At 39.6% G+C, this 14,838-nt stretch overlaps 1 protein-coding gene across 1 annotated transcript in view; it reads right to left on the bottom strand.

Moving 5' to 3' along the window:
• ctdspla (CTD (carboxy-terminal domain, RNA polymerase II, polypeptide A) small phosphatase-like a) overlaps positions 1-14,838 on the bottom strand; it is a 32,160-nt gene that overhangs the window by 1,236 nt on the left and 16,086 nt on the right. The window contains exons 2-6 of the mRNA XM_014969929.2: positions 11,282-11,448; positions 5,963-6,064; positions 1,857-1,913; positions 567-659; positions 306-491 (exon numbers count right to left, since the gene is read on the bottom strand). Coding sequence (XP_014825415.1) covers positions 306-491; positions 567-659; positions 1,857-1,913; positions 5,963-6,064; positions 11,282-11,448 — 605 coding nt within the window. The remainder of the gene's footprint in view (positions 1-305; positions 492-566; positions 660-1,856; positions 1,914-5,962; positions 6,065-11,281; positions 11,449-14,838) is intronic.

The raw sequence follows: 14,838 nt of genomic DNA, 5'->3' as shown, positions 1-14,838 counted from the left end.
TGAGTTTGGTGTTAATAATTAATGGGGAGAAAAACATCAAAGGCTGGAAGAGTTGCAGAAAGTTCTCCACGGAGGAGAAAAGTCTTAAATTTGACTAACAGGCTGAACACTGATGAAGAACACAAGACATTCTCACTTGTAGTATTTTAACTAAAGAAGAAAATTATGCAACCGTAAATAGGGTTAAGTTTGAATGAAAAGTGGACAGACAGATGGAAATTCTTCCTTTAGCCCAAAGATAATGTTTTGAACTATTGAAACTTGACCTCAAGTATGTTGGACTGCCCCGAAAAATAACGACTCACTGCATTTTCAGGATGGAAGATGTACGAGGCAGGCGAGTTGTCTACAATGATGACTTTCCGGAGCTCTCGGCCCAGCCGGCTGAGGTCTTTGACGTAATTTCCTCTGTGGAAAACGCATGATTCCCTGAAGAGCCGAGCGCGAAACACCCCCCACTGGTCCAGCAGGTCTGCCACGGGGTCAGCATACTAAACCAGACCCAAAAGGAAAGCGGTTATTGACGCGGCAACGGAGAGCATTTACTGCGTCTCACGTGAACCGACCTTAGCTAAACTGGCAGTGAAGAGGACACATTCAAACAACTCCCCCATCTTCTGGAGGAATTCGTCCACGTGAGGCCTCTTCAAAACGTACACCTAAGTGTGATGTTTAAAAGAAAATTCATCGTTAGCAAGAAAACTGTCATTGTTCAACAATTAAACTGCCCAATTCCTCAGAGTCAAACCTATTTTCCCATAACAAAGATAACACGCTGGTCCTCAATCTGCACGAATAATACCTCTTAATGGCTTCCTCCAATCAACCCATTTGGACCAAATGCGTAAAAGCAAACATTTGTTCAATCAATTCACAAAGAGAACTAAGGCAGCCTGTGTTTGCTGTTCTTTTTGTCTGCGTCTAACATGCAATGTTTTACCACTGGCATCTGCACTAACAGCAGCATGCTGATAAAGCAAACAATAAAACTACAATGCAATTCATGTAGTAATTTTGCAAATGTTTTATTTGAAAGACTGGCCTATTCCCAAGCAGAAATCCTATAAAATTAAGAACTAAAAGTCACTTTAAACAATTTAATAAAATTTCAGTCGTTTTTTTTAATACACTAAAATTAGAACAAAACTGGCATTGATTTGGTAAACACACTTTTCAAATCAGAAAGAACAGTTTGTAGGGATAAGGCGAGACACATATTTCAGATTGTGATCCTTTTGTTATCACAGCATTCCCTCAAGCAAACCAAGAGTGCATTGCATGACATTTTACATTCATACCGTGTAAAAAAAGACTTGGTAGCCCATATTTGTCCGCTCTGCTGTTCTCCTCAGGAAGTCTTTGTGGGTTAGTTGCTGCTGCCAAGTGCAAGTAATCAAGGATAGGCTGAAGTAGATCCACAAAGCCTATCCTGGATTACTTGAACGAGGTTGCAGCTTGTTCTTCCCTCTGAGGTCAATGGATGGCGCAAAAGGAGTCTCTTGGTTTACTTCACCCAATTGCTTTTATTGTGTGAAAAAATAAAAATAAAAATCCTGCATTTTCTATAGTGTCTTCAACAGGTTTGGGGACATTTAAAGCTAAAACAGCCAAGTCAGAATCCATTTTTCATGACAGTGAGCAAGAAGAGAAAAAAAAAAAAAATCAAGCAAAAACTACTAAGAGGTTTGAAGTGGCTGGACTTTGATGCACGGTAGCTGTGAGATAACAGAGAATAATAAATATAGAGACAAATGAAACAGGTTTCCCAGGGGAGCCCTCATGAATTAAAACAGGCAGTATAAAGTTATTATATTTACGCCTACGTACAGAGGTCCTCCACATCACAGCGGCATTACCTGATGAACAGTGCCGTCGATCTCCACCGGGACGATAAAGTCTGCATTACTGATGGGCTGCGGGAAGACATAAAAAAAACAACAAAAAAAAAACGAGAGGACTCAAAACTTGTCACTTGTTTTGCTCATTTTAGCACAAGAAAAGACACCCACAGCCACACACCCACATCTTATTTTATGGAAGAAAAGAAGTAAAATAGCCCGGCAATGTGCCTCAGGCGAGTGATGACTCCAGTCATCATGTGGCTCCCTTTGCTCCAGCACTCTGCGAGCGTTAAATAAAAACCAGTACTCTGGAGAGGAACTTGGGAGCTGAAGAAATATGACAGATACGAAGGCGAACAGAAGAGCCGCTGTTTTCTCTGTGTGACTCGTGTCATTTTGAGAAGCGGGAGAAGGAAGAGGAGAAGGTGCAGGAGGCAGAGGGAGACAGATACCAGAGGGGGCGTGGGAGGAAGACGAGCGGAGGACGTAAAGACAAGGATGAAAGGATTAGGTAGGAGGCGCAGTCATTTTGGTAAGAAGAAAGGTGACAGGTAAAAAAAATAATAAATTTCTACATGTACTCGGGGGAGAAGAGCTGTAGCTGTCACCTATTTGGTTAAACACTTAATAAGAAGTTATATATTGTAGGGATAAATTGCTATAGCATCACACCAGGGTACAACTGAATACGCCTAACAAATCTGAATTACGATCATAAAAGTGTCAGTGTTGGTTTTCACCAATCTAGAAAACAAATTTGTTGCTTTAGCACGAGCTAACCAGCCAGCTTTGACTAAATACGGTGAAACATACCAGCTAGCTTAAACTTTCAACTGAAATGACTGATGACGGCCACCTCAGTGTTGTTGGAGGACAGTAAAAATTGTTCGTACACATAGTTTTAATGTCATAAATTTCCCACAAGTTATCCTAAACATTAAGTCTTGCGGCGTTATCTCTTTCACTGATTACTTAGCGCGAGGACAGATGAATGCTTTTTCTGGCTTTTCAGGACTTCTGGCAGGCAGAGAACATAAAAAGCGCCATGCGAGCTGCTGGCGTTACGAAAGAAACAAGAGCAACTCCTTTGATGTTTCACCCCATTTGGACCTCGGCAAAGTGAAAAATAAAACAGAAAGAGTAGAAAGAAAATGTTGTGAAAATAAGTTTCTTTACTGTGCTTCAGGTAAGACTCGTACACAAGCGCTGCAAAGCCACAGTGCTTTACAATAATTACTTATTTCCTGTTGATTGCTTGTACATCCGTCTGCTATTCTTCTCATTCTCAGGTTTTTCAGGTAAAGCAAGTTTTATTGAACACTAGAGAAACTCCAAAGCCTGGATGTATCCTCACGCTTTATAAAGTTGGTATCTCTACTGGCCTTCAGGCATAAGAAATGTCAGGTTAGAAGCAACGGTTACATGCCATCCAGCAGAGGGGGTGTTTGCTTCAGAAATGATAAGCACTCTTTAACTTCTCACATCATAAATAAAAGCCCTCCGGGTATTATCATTGCATATACTTTATATGATGTCAGATTTCAAAAGTAACTAAATACTGCGTGTTTTTCTTTTCCCCTAAATCTATTATGTAGTTTCAGCAAAATAAACTGCGTATAAGCTGTGAGCAGAGCTAATAGGCTTTAACATCTACTAAAATACAATTTCTATGACTTCAACCTTTAAAAAGGAAAACAAAGGAAGGTGGGGTAGGGATCACAAAAGCTCTCCGCTCCTTTGGTTATTGCTCTTCTGCTGAATTGCTCCATAATCGGAAGACTGCGCATTCAACAGCTGCTCATCGCCCTGCTTCTGTCGTGGACAAGAGGCTGGGACGCATGAAAGAGAAGGTTGAAGTGTGCGTAAGACAGGAAGTAGGTCTAGATTAAGTAACGGAGAAAGGAGAGCGCTTAAATAACTCAACCTTAAGGAGTTTAGAGTGGAAGGTTTTTTTTGGTTTTTGACATATTTCATATCGGGAAATAAATGTTAGGAAGACATGCTCAAGATCGATTAGGCTGCATCACAGGAAGGCCAAGATCTGACCTTCATCTGTCTGAAATCTTTCCATCAAAGATTTTAAATACACACACACATACATTTATATAGTGAAAATCAAAACCTAAATCCAAATGAGAATTTGTGGCAAGACTGAAAACAATCAACACACTGAAAACAGTCAAAACTCTGATTGTACCTTAGCCAGCCGAAAACATGTTAGTGCCTTTAACGTCACACAGTTAATCATATTAAAACATAACTTTCAAGTTTGGTTGTAATATCACATACAATCAATTACTGCATAAAAGCAACCAACTTTAGCCACAAAGTAAAATAAAATAAAATAAATAATAATAATAACAGCACATGTTCAAATAAGTAGAATAAATGTCATTTGTTATTATGTAAATAATCCTTTCTGCTGCTTTGACATGTCTAGCACACACTTTATCTAATCCCGGAACAGGCCTGGGAATTATCCCCTCATCCATAACATGCAGGATAAAGCAGAAACTGCGGCGTGTTACGTAATGTTGCTTTTTTAGTCTATGTCCATCTGTGCATCATCTGTGTCCCCCGTTGTTTTCTTTTTTTTTCCTGCATTCATTGTTCAGTTCCAGAGCTTCAGAAAGAATGTGCATAATATTGTTGAATCATTATCACATCTGAACAGGAAACCGGGAGGAAATCCTGCGGAGGCCGAGAACGGAACCGAAAATGCTGCGAATGTGTCGTTTGATTTTATGTTGTTCTGTTTCCTCACAATCAACTGATTTCCATCCACCGCCCTGTCTGCTCCCAGCACATGTGGCATACTAATCTCTAAAGCGATCTAATTTTCCATGGATCCCGGCTCTTCAGAATGCGAGAGTGTGACTTGTTTTGACAAAGACGGAGAGAATGTATTCAAACTCGCACCGGATTTCTGGGAAATCCATGCCACAGCCATTCAATGCAACAGTACACTGTACAGGACACACCCTTGCGTCTGAGAGAGCACATGTGTTTGTGGCATATGATCGCCATGGGTGTGTGCGCGCATATTTTTTATTTTTTTTTACATTTCACAGCAAGTGTGGAATTCGGCTTGTAGTCACGTAACAAAAACGAGTTAACTTCTTCACTTCTGAACGAAGCTACAACAAAGAGTCGTCACTCGGGGCTATTCAGTTCTACTGCAATTTGACTTGAGGGATTTTTTTTTTTTTTTTTTTTGTTAAAAGAAAATATAGCCAGGTATAATAAGAACAGCCCAGACTGAGGCAGAGCGGTGCCGAAATAGGTCACCAGGTTGGGCAGGTGTGCAGAAAGGAAGGAGCTTCAAAAAGCAGGATCATTGAAAATGTATTTATTCTAATGTACAGCCTACACTCGAGAGCTAAAAACGTCTGCGCACCTGTCTAATGACATGAGCAACAAAAAGGATGACACAAAGGTTCTCAGTGAAGAGGTGTGCCTAAATATTGAACAGATAATATATATTAATCTATATACCATATCTGGCAGTCTGATCCTCCACTCAAGGTCTACGGGGACATTGCACCAGATTTATGATGCACTAAAGTGACTTTTCTACTCTGCACGCTATCAGTCACTCGGACACAGAGCCCTGCGTGGCCAAGCAGTATGAAGAAAACGGAGCTCACACAAAGTTTTTGTATCACATACGCTTGCCTTTTATGCAGCAGGTGTTGTGTTGTGACGTGCCTTCGGTGAGTGTGTGAAGCAACAGACAACCCAACAGCACAAAAATGAAATGAAATGAGAGTTTAAGGACAAATTGCTACAATATCAAGTAACATTGGTTTATGTAAAAAAAGTCAGTTTATGTAAAAAATAAAATAAAATAAAAAAATCTGTCAGCTACTGTGTAAAAGTGAATGTTTTGTACGCATGACCGTATTATGTATTTTTCCTTGAGAAACTTTTAAACAGCTATTCCATTAGTGAGTGAGTGAGTGGGATGGATGGATGGATGGATGGATGGATGGATGGATGGATGGATGGATGGATGGATGGATGGATGGATGGATGGATGGATGGATGGATGGATGGATGGATGGATGGATGGATGGATGGATGGATGGATGGATGGATGGATGGATGGATGGATGGGGTACCTTAAAGGAGCTATGCACAAGGGTTTCATCCAGGTCGATCACCACACAGTTCTTGCCATAGTCGGCTATGCTGACCTCAGGCAGGAGGAACTTGGCTGGAGGCTGCAGAGAAAACACTGACAGGTTACACCGGCATGCATACTATATTTAGTGGTCAAGGGTAGGACAAACTGTCACGAGATGTGATACCAACTCAAACATTTTCACAATTAAAGTTGGAAAAGATTGTGATTCTTTCGGTAAATAAAATGCCTAAAACATGAACAGGTTTTAATAAACACAAGGACAGCTTTATTTTTTACTTATTTACTTACTTAAGATTAAAAAATACAGTAACAACCTTGATATGATACGTGATTACTTGCCGCCGTTTTGGCAACAAATCGATCAGAAATGATTCTATGGACTGTGGGGTCTGCCTCCATGACTTGAGTGTGGATTACTTTACACTGACTGAGGTCAGTCAAAGGTTTCATCGATGCTGTAAATTATTTCAGTGCCGTTTGAATTGTCTTATTGTTAGGAGGACATACTGTCAAAAATAAGAAATTCAAATTCAATCTTCAGTGTTGTCACACACAAAAAAGTATCATTTATTTAAAAATGTATTTTAAGATGATTTTTATTGTCGTGTTATCCAGGTCAGGTTTTTGTCTGTCTAAATACTCAGTTGGAATTATTAATACAGATAATTAGCCCTTTAATTTAGAGCAGCAGGCCGACTTCAGTGTTTTTAGCCAGAAGCGACGTCGGCCCACTAATCCAACCCCTATTTTCTAACTGTGCAAAACGACGGGATGGTGCCCACTTCTCTCTGACTGGACATGCAAACCTTCGTGGCCCCATGGCGGCACAGCGACTGGAGTGGGGATTCATATCGCTCTTCTCAAGAACGACTCCTGGTGCTGCGTTCAGGGTCACGGGAAGGGAGGAATGATTGTGTCCTTTGCCAAAGCCTGGGGTTACACATAGGCACGAGGCAGATGGTCCAGCCACAGGGGGCACACACTCACATCGGTGCTCTTATTAACACAAACTATCCACACACACACACCCAGACTGTACAGAGGTGAAGATCAAGGACTCTTTCAATCCACAAACACATTCCCACAAGTGAGCTGCCACTCATTGTGCCAGGCATTTCCTGCGTGTCCCTGTGTTTAAGCCTGCTTTTCCATGGCAGACTGTGTTTATCATGTCTTATCACAGGATGTATTGCAGGAAGAATTCCCTCTGAGCAAGGACACTGAATGACACCCAGTGTGCCAGTGATTTATTGCATTTACTCTTGCCAGCTGAGCTGCTTAAGTTAAGAAAGACCGACTTCACATTTTCACCAGGCGGATGCAATAATCTTTTCCACAAGATCAAGCCAGAAGATACACAATGATGACCAAAGCATAACATGCTGACCGGACGGAAACACCTGATAATAAATAAGAGCAAAACAGACCCTTTTTTTTATAAGCATGTAAATGTATAAGTGAAATAAAAATGTGTCTCATAATGCTTTCAAACAGCATTTAAATATTGTTTGCTCTGGTTGCCAGTTTTAAAATTGTGCTTAGTTTCTATTACTTTATCAAGATTAAAAGAGCTGTATGTTGTCAGTCAGTTGTGTATGATGGCAAAATAAGAAATATTCCCCTACCTATCATTTTTGGAGGTAATGCAGCCTTTTAGACACTGCTGCAGGCTTGGCACCTGGCTATTTAACACATCTGATTTATTGGCTATCATCATCTTGCCTCCAGCCTCATAATTTTACTTTAAAGAGTGGAAAGGCAAAACAAAGAGATAAAAATCTGTGTGCTCAGTAAAAAATACCTAAAAACTACCATTGCATTCAAAATCTATACTAAATTTATTGGCAACTCAACAAAAATTTGAACCTTCAAACTTAAAACATCTGATGATGACACTAATATTGCAACTATAGAACCGATATAGGATTTAAAACCATTAATATTATAAATAAACTTATCAGCTATACAGGAAATTAATGATAAACAAGCCATATCATTTTACCAGCAGTTTGTAGTATTTATTAAATAACAGCAGTTCAAATGTGCACCTTTAATTTTTTTTTTTTTTCATTTTAACACAGAATAAGTGTTAAAACATGATGTCAGAATATGACACGGTATCAGATCTCATCCTGTGAGATCTGACAATTATCATGTGACACTCATCAAAATGATTGTCACATAAACTAAGACTAATGAATATTTTAAAATTATCGCTGCCTAGTTATTTTGAAATTTTTTTATGTACGCAAAAATAAATCAGCAAAATGAACTTTAATCATCAGTTATCATTTACTTAAGCAGTGCCATATAGGGTTGAATTTTAAAATAATTAAAGAAATAAATGCTTTGAAATGCCAGAGTAACTTTTTGTATAACAAGTCTGTTTGAAGCCTTGGGAGTGTGGTCTCACGCTGCACATAAAGTTTTTGCGACTTTTGATACAGACCTGACCTGTCTACCCAGGCTTGACTTATACAAGTCACCGCTCAGAATAGTTGACTCTGCTCACGTCCTCCTGGCAACACAAAGAGCAGCCCTCAATGCCGTATGCATTTCCTGCTATTGAAGGGAGCCGTCTGCTGGGTGGTTCAATTTAAAGCTTGGCTGCAGACGTCGGGATGTTGTGAGTGTGAATATTCGAAATTACAGTAAACCACAGGAATCTTAACACATTCCAAAATAGCTAAGTGAAATGCAGCATCAGTACCGACTTCCAATACCCAATCTAAAGAAGGTGGAGGCATCTATTTGTTGACTCGCTCTCTTGAAAACACAGGTTAAAAACACAGGAATTGAAAAGTTGACAATGGCACGTAAGGTAACACCATACATGAATTGCGTTTTTCTGGATTTTAGTAGTTACTTTGCCTAAATTTAAAAGACTGGTCACTGGTTACTTGTCCAGTACTCAAAGGTTACTTTCTGGAATGTATCTCGTAGTATCCTGAACTATTTACTAGTCACTCTTCCAGGAAAGGGTTACTCACTTTCCTGAAGGTACTTTCATGAAAATTTAAAGAACTTAGCCAACACATTCCCAGAACTTACCATTTACTTACTGAAAATTTGAGTTCTTTTGTCCTGAACTTCCACACTGTTCCTGTATGTTGCAGAAAACCTATTATGTTTCAGGAAAGTAACTAGTAAGTACCAAAAAATGTTCCAGAAGAAACTTAGTAACTTAAAATTAAAATTAAAAATAAATCTATCAATTAGATCCAGGAAAATGCATTTCAAGCTCCAGTAAAGTAACCAGTAAGTTCCATGAAAGTTCCAAGAAAGCACCTGGTAGGTTCTGGTGAGTACCAGATAAGATGTGTTTTGAAGTTGCTTCTACATCCTGGTGAAGCCCCTGATAAGTTCCAAGAAAGTAATCTGTAAGTCCCAGGAAAGTATCTGATAAGTGTGAGAAAGTTCCACAACTTCTGCGATGTAATTTCTAGGTTTAGGGAACACTTGTAAGTTTCAGGAAAGTAACCAGTAAGTTCCATGAAAGTTAACTGGAAGTACCTGATAAATCCCTAAAAGTAACATCTAAGTTTGAGTAAAGCACTCGGTAATTTCCAGAAAGGTAAACAGTAAGAGATATGAAAGTTCGAGGAAAGTACCTTGTAAGTTACAGAAAGTTTCAAGAAATGTTTTGCAAAGTAAGCTCTAAGTTCTGGAAAACTAGTGAACTCTTCTGTGAAAGTTCCAGGAAAGTATATGGCAGGTTCTGAACAATAACCACGAGATTCTGGGGAAGTAGAATGTGTATTATGTAGTGTTGCCTGAAGGGATAATTGGTGAATCTGAAAAAAATATTTTTAAATTTTAATGATTGGAGAGTTAAAAGCACTAAAGAATTGGAAGGCACATAACCTCATGAACTGTGGAAAATCGAGAATATTTCATCGACCGGGAATGAAAAATCACCTTGATGTCAGCAGCTGCATGAATGATGAAGCACCTCAAGCATAGGGAGAAGGTTAGTGTGATGAAGCGTGATGGAGAAGAAATGAAATACAATCATACATACACTGAGTATTGGGATGACATGGACCTCGTCATACTGGAGGATATAAGCGGAGAAAGAAAAAAAACAGACACCGAGAGAGATGGCGTGGAAAAAACATAAAAAAGAAAAATATGGAAGGAAATGAAAAACAGCCGAAAGTACAAGTCTACAGCAATACATTAGCCAGCAAATGGAAAAGTTGGGAAAGACAGAAGAGGTGGACGTGTAGCACAAACATTACGGGAAAGTGAAAACAACTTACAGAAAAAGAAAACAAACAGAGCTGCCATAGTAACAAAATTCATCTGGTTAGAAATCCAGCAACACCACACTACTGGGAGGGAACTGTGGGCGCAGACCCAGTCTGAAAATCAGTCTCTCTGAAACAGTGTTTTTGGGGAAAGATCTCTAACATCACGCTAAATCGACGGGAACAGATGTATTGCACAGCGAACATGAATAGCGACCTGTAAAGGACAACAGATTTCTCCCCTCAGTGTGAGACATTTACAGATAAACAAGAATGAACGTGTGACGATTCCGATTCCATTTTTAGCCCGATGTACCTGCGTTTGGCAGCAGAAGACTGTTTGTGGAGGAGCTTCGGGGTTTGGCGCCTTTTTCCACAGCCAGAGAGTTTCTCTTCACACTTTGTCACTACACTGGTCGGAGTGTACAAGAGGAGAGAGGGGGGAGGCGCTGGTGCCAAGCAATCCATCATACCGGACATGCACAAGGCCAACTTTATGGGGATTAGAGAGGCTCTGGTGTGATTGCATGTCTGTGTGCACACGTGTGTTGCCAATGGCAGGACGTGTTGCTCCCTGATGTGTGTGTGTGTGCGTGTGTGTGTGTGTGTGTGTGTGTGTGCGTGTGCGTGCGTGTTTTAGGGGCTTCTGCATGTGCTCGGTGCGCTGTGTGTGTTACTTTGTGCGCGATTAGGTGCTCAGGCAGATATCGAAGAATGCATGATGGGAAGCCAGCCCGTATTTTTTAAGCAGCGGATGGTAAACAACCTCTGGGTTCAACGGGTTTGAAGCAGCTGGAAAAATTTGCGGAGAGACAGCTCAGAGAGGCAGCAGAGCGCCTCTGCCCGAGGCCCCAGCGAGAGAAGGCAAACTCCAACAAACTTTTTGTAACAAAACCAAACAAAAGTCATTCGGCTCCACAGTTAAACTCGGACTCCTGTCATAAAACATTAACTAATTCGCCGAAGGTCTGTTTGGTCTTCTGAATGTTAATGGTATGTAATTTGGACCCTGGCCAACAATAAAAGAAAAACATGAGCTTTACCTTAGGAGGACTGCCATTCTCCTCTGGAGGAGGGGGCAGAGAAAGTGTCTTGTTGTTGGCGGGTGGTGGCTCCACATGGTAGTCATTGTAGTTGCGGAAGCAGCAAAAGAAAGGGCTAAAAATGCTCCTACTTCGGTGCTTCTTTAGGCTGCTGTTGGACTGGGAGACTGGAAGAGACGACCACAGAGAGAAACAACACCGTTAATCAGACCGCTATCACTCTACATACAGTTCATCTGAGATAATTGCGAAAGAATGAAGTATGTAAGAACACTAGAAAAACAGAGTCAGAACATAGTTTGATCAGTTTAGTCTGGAAACAATGTGGTGTAAATATTTTTTAAACCTTTCTGTCCAATCTAATGTAATGTGGAAAAAGTATTTTTTCATGTTTGTCTGTAAGGATAATGTTCGTTTTCTGCAACACCTACTGAACACTTTCCACAAAAATGTACTTGTGTGAGTCAGCAGAATATTTGCCCAAAAGATCTGGGGATTATCCCAAAGCTTCATTTGGTGAATGTGAAAAGGGCTTTGAATTATTTTTGGTCAGAAATGATTTTTCACCTTGGAATTTACCATTTCTGCCTGGTCTCTTTCCAACTTTTGAACCATGAACTCTGATCTAAACTGAGGAAAGTGAGGTCTAACACTTTGTAACTTTTTTTTTATAACTTCTTGGATGAGTAGTTGATTTACGGTAGTAGTAATTTTGGTTGACTAATCTCTCTTAGGAGAGATTAGTCCCATGTTTTCTCAATTTTTCCGATAAAGGTTCTTAGTTTAGTTTGCTGGACTCCCAAAGCCTAAGAAATGTCTTTATCATTTCCAGACTGATAAAGGCCAGTAATTGTACATTTCTTTAGCTTATGGCACAATCTTTTGTTTTTTTAAATATTTTACTCCATGTAGATAGGTTCTCCTTTTTTGTGATTTCTTGATTCTGCGGGTTTGACAGTCATCAGGTCTGAAAGTGGCTAGAGTAATTGAAATGAAAAATGTGGTCAACAGTTAATTTATAATTTAATTCATAGGTGCAACTATATTTTTAAAAGTGGGCCACGATGCTTTGGACAGCCACCTAGCCTTATAAATAAAGCCTAATTTAACAATGTTTTATATCTCTTTGTGTTTTGTTTGACATATTAAAAATTGATTATGTAAAACATTCAAGTGTGACAATAAAATGCCATAAATAAGGGTTAACACAAGAAAATGGTCAGTGATATTTCTATGTGACGCAAACAAACACCCTGTGGCCATTTGTGAACATCAGTTGCTCAATGATTTTAGACAAAGCATGGAAGTTGTTTTAATAAATCTAATCACACAATATTTAAGCAGCTGCTCTTACTATCCCTAAGCTTGTCAATTTTTCTTTTTCTGAAAATTTAAGGATTATTTCATCTCACCTTGGGTGCCCAAACCCTTCAACGTTTAAGTAAAATACATGGTGAAAACAGCAATGGAGATGCAATAATCAAATTATGAATAGACCCACAATTGTCCTCTTCAAAGTCTCCAACATCGTCACATGCGTTACTCACTGACGGTATGACACACAGGCTGTTTCACGTGCCGTATTATCACAACAATAGACCGAGTCACTCAGTGTGGGTTCGGCTCATGCAACAAGAATCACGCAGACAGAAATAGCTGTTATCACCGGGTCCTCTGGGAGTCCAGTTATTAAACATGGGAAAAAAAATCAGAGTGAGAGATTTAATAATATTATGTATTAATATAGTCACATTCAATACATTAGAATATTATTGAAAAGGTTTTTTTTTGAGTAATTCATTGATTCTGATCTTTTTAATGATGATGTTTTTTTTGTTGTTTTTTACTTATAGTTGATGAAACAAGACAAACAAGCCTCATCGGAAATACTGTACATATTTTAATTTACTGAATATGATACAGAGTTGTAGGTTCATCTCCTCCACCTCTGTCTCCAAAGCCCACAGCACATTTCCACCCTGAAAGATCTGTGAACCTGTTCAAATTTGCTATAAGAATAAATGTGTATCTGGGCAGGTTAAGAAATACGTTTCAGTTTGCATCACTCATTTAATTTTAGTACACATCTACTGATATTCACCCCGACAACCCCAAAAAGAATTTTTGAATTGAAGCAAAAAACTACATTTCATGAGTAAAAAGGGAGCAGAGAGAAGAAAAACAATTATTATGTAACCGACCCCTCTCCCATTACAATACAACTGAGTAAATACAGCTGGCCGTACCAAATCAAACGGATTTGCAAAACTAACAACTACATAGCAAATCTCTTTCAAATAGTATTACTTTATTGCATTGACTTACTATTCTTTTTTTACAGCATGTCCTAAACAAAAAAAAATCCACAGCTTCAGTCCTTATATGGAAATGCACACCTATTTTAAAATAGCTTGTAAATATGTACATTAAAAAAAAATTCTCCAATTATCACTGTCCTTGTGTGTTGTAACAGAAAGCATCTGCCCGTCATATTGAGTCTCTGAAGGACAACTTATGCAAGACAGCGGCTGTAGAAGTCATCTTTAGAAATGGAAATCCTGAGGTAGGAATGTGAAGTGACGACTGACTGAGTAAAGCAGGAGTCATTTCTGTGCCTTAAAGCTGCATCCATGTTTGCTGCTGTCTTATTAATGCATCTGTGTGTCACACGCAGCACAGTTAGCTGTGCATGCTGTGGCTGCAGAACGATGCCTAAAACTGTCCTAAGGCTACTCATACTGAATCTGACAGGCTGTCTGCAGTTCATTTTCTTTGTTCTCTCTGTCTTTGTAGTCCAAACTCACTCCGGCTCTTCTTCAATCCTCATTTAAAGTCCCAATCAAGTGGCACTTTGGTAGCCCAGCGATGATAAAACGAAGGTAAGATGACTTTCGTATAACGAACAGAGCTTTTAATGGACGAGGCATGAAATAAAGTCATAGGAATATAGACATGGACAAATGCAGAGACTTCTTATGTTTACAGTCAAGAACGTAAATTTTACGTAAATTAAAAAAAAAAAAAGATCAATCACTGGTAAGGCTTCATTAAGCATGGAGGGATGTTACATTTCAAGTATTCAGGACCAGATCTATTAGAGCTCTGTGATGTCCAGTTTTGTAAGGTTGGCAAAACACCAATGCTAACACTGCAAACATTAACAAAACCTTAGATTGAACTAAGCATCAGCCCTGATTCTGAAACTATGGTCTCAGTGTTTTGATGTCATTGTTTGGTTCTCCATTTTGGGACAGTTTTCTCTCCCAGTTCTGTTGCCCAGACCAACCGCCTGAACAAAACAGGTGGGAGTGAAAAAAGGGGAAAAGAGCAAAGAGGGAGGCAGAGAGGGGGGACCGAAGGGTGCAAGATGGGAGGGGAGAATAACTGTGGTGAAGTAGCCTATACTTGGGTCTGACTCTTACTCCACCCCCCTCCCAAACCACCATCCTACGCAAACACAGCTCTCCTTTCTCCTAGGGACACAAACAACATAGCTGGGAGTCGACTGCTTCTGGCGACCGAGTGAAGGCACACAAGATGCATGCATCGGGAAAACC

The sequence above is a fragment of the Poecilia mexicana genome, unplaced genomic scaffold (genome assembly GCF_051168715.1).
Source record: "Poecilia mexicana isolate PSO_F unplaced genomic scaffold, ASM5116871v1 scaffold_20, whole genome shotgun sequence".
NCBI classification, from domain to species: domain Eukaryota; kingdom Metazoa; phylum Chordata; class Actinopteri; order Cyprinodontiformes; family Poeciliidae; genus Poecilia; species Poecilia mexicana.
This window is presented reverse-complemented; position numbering and strand designations above follow the sequence as displayed.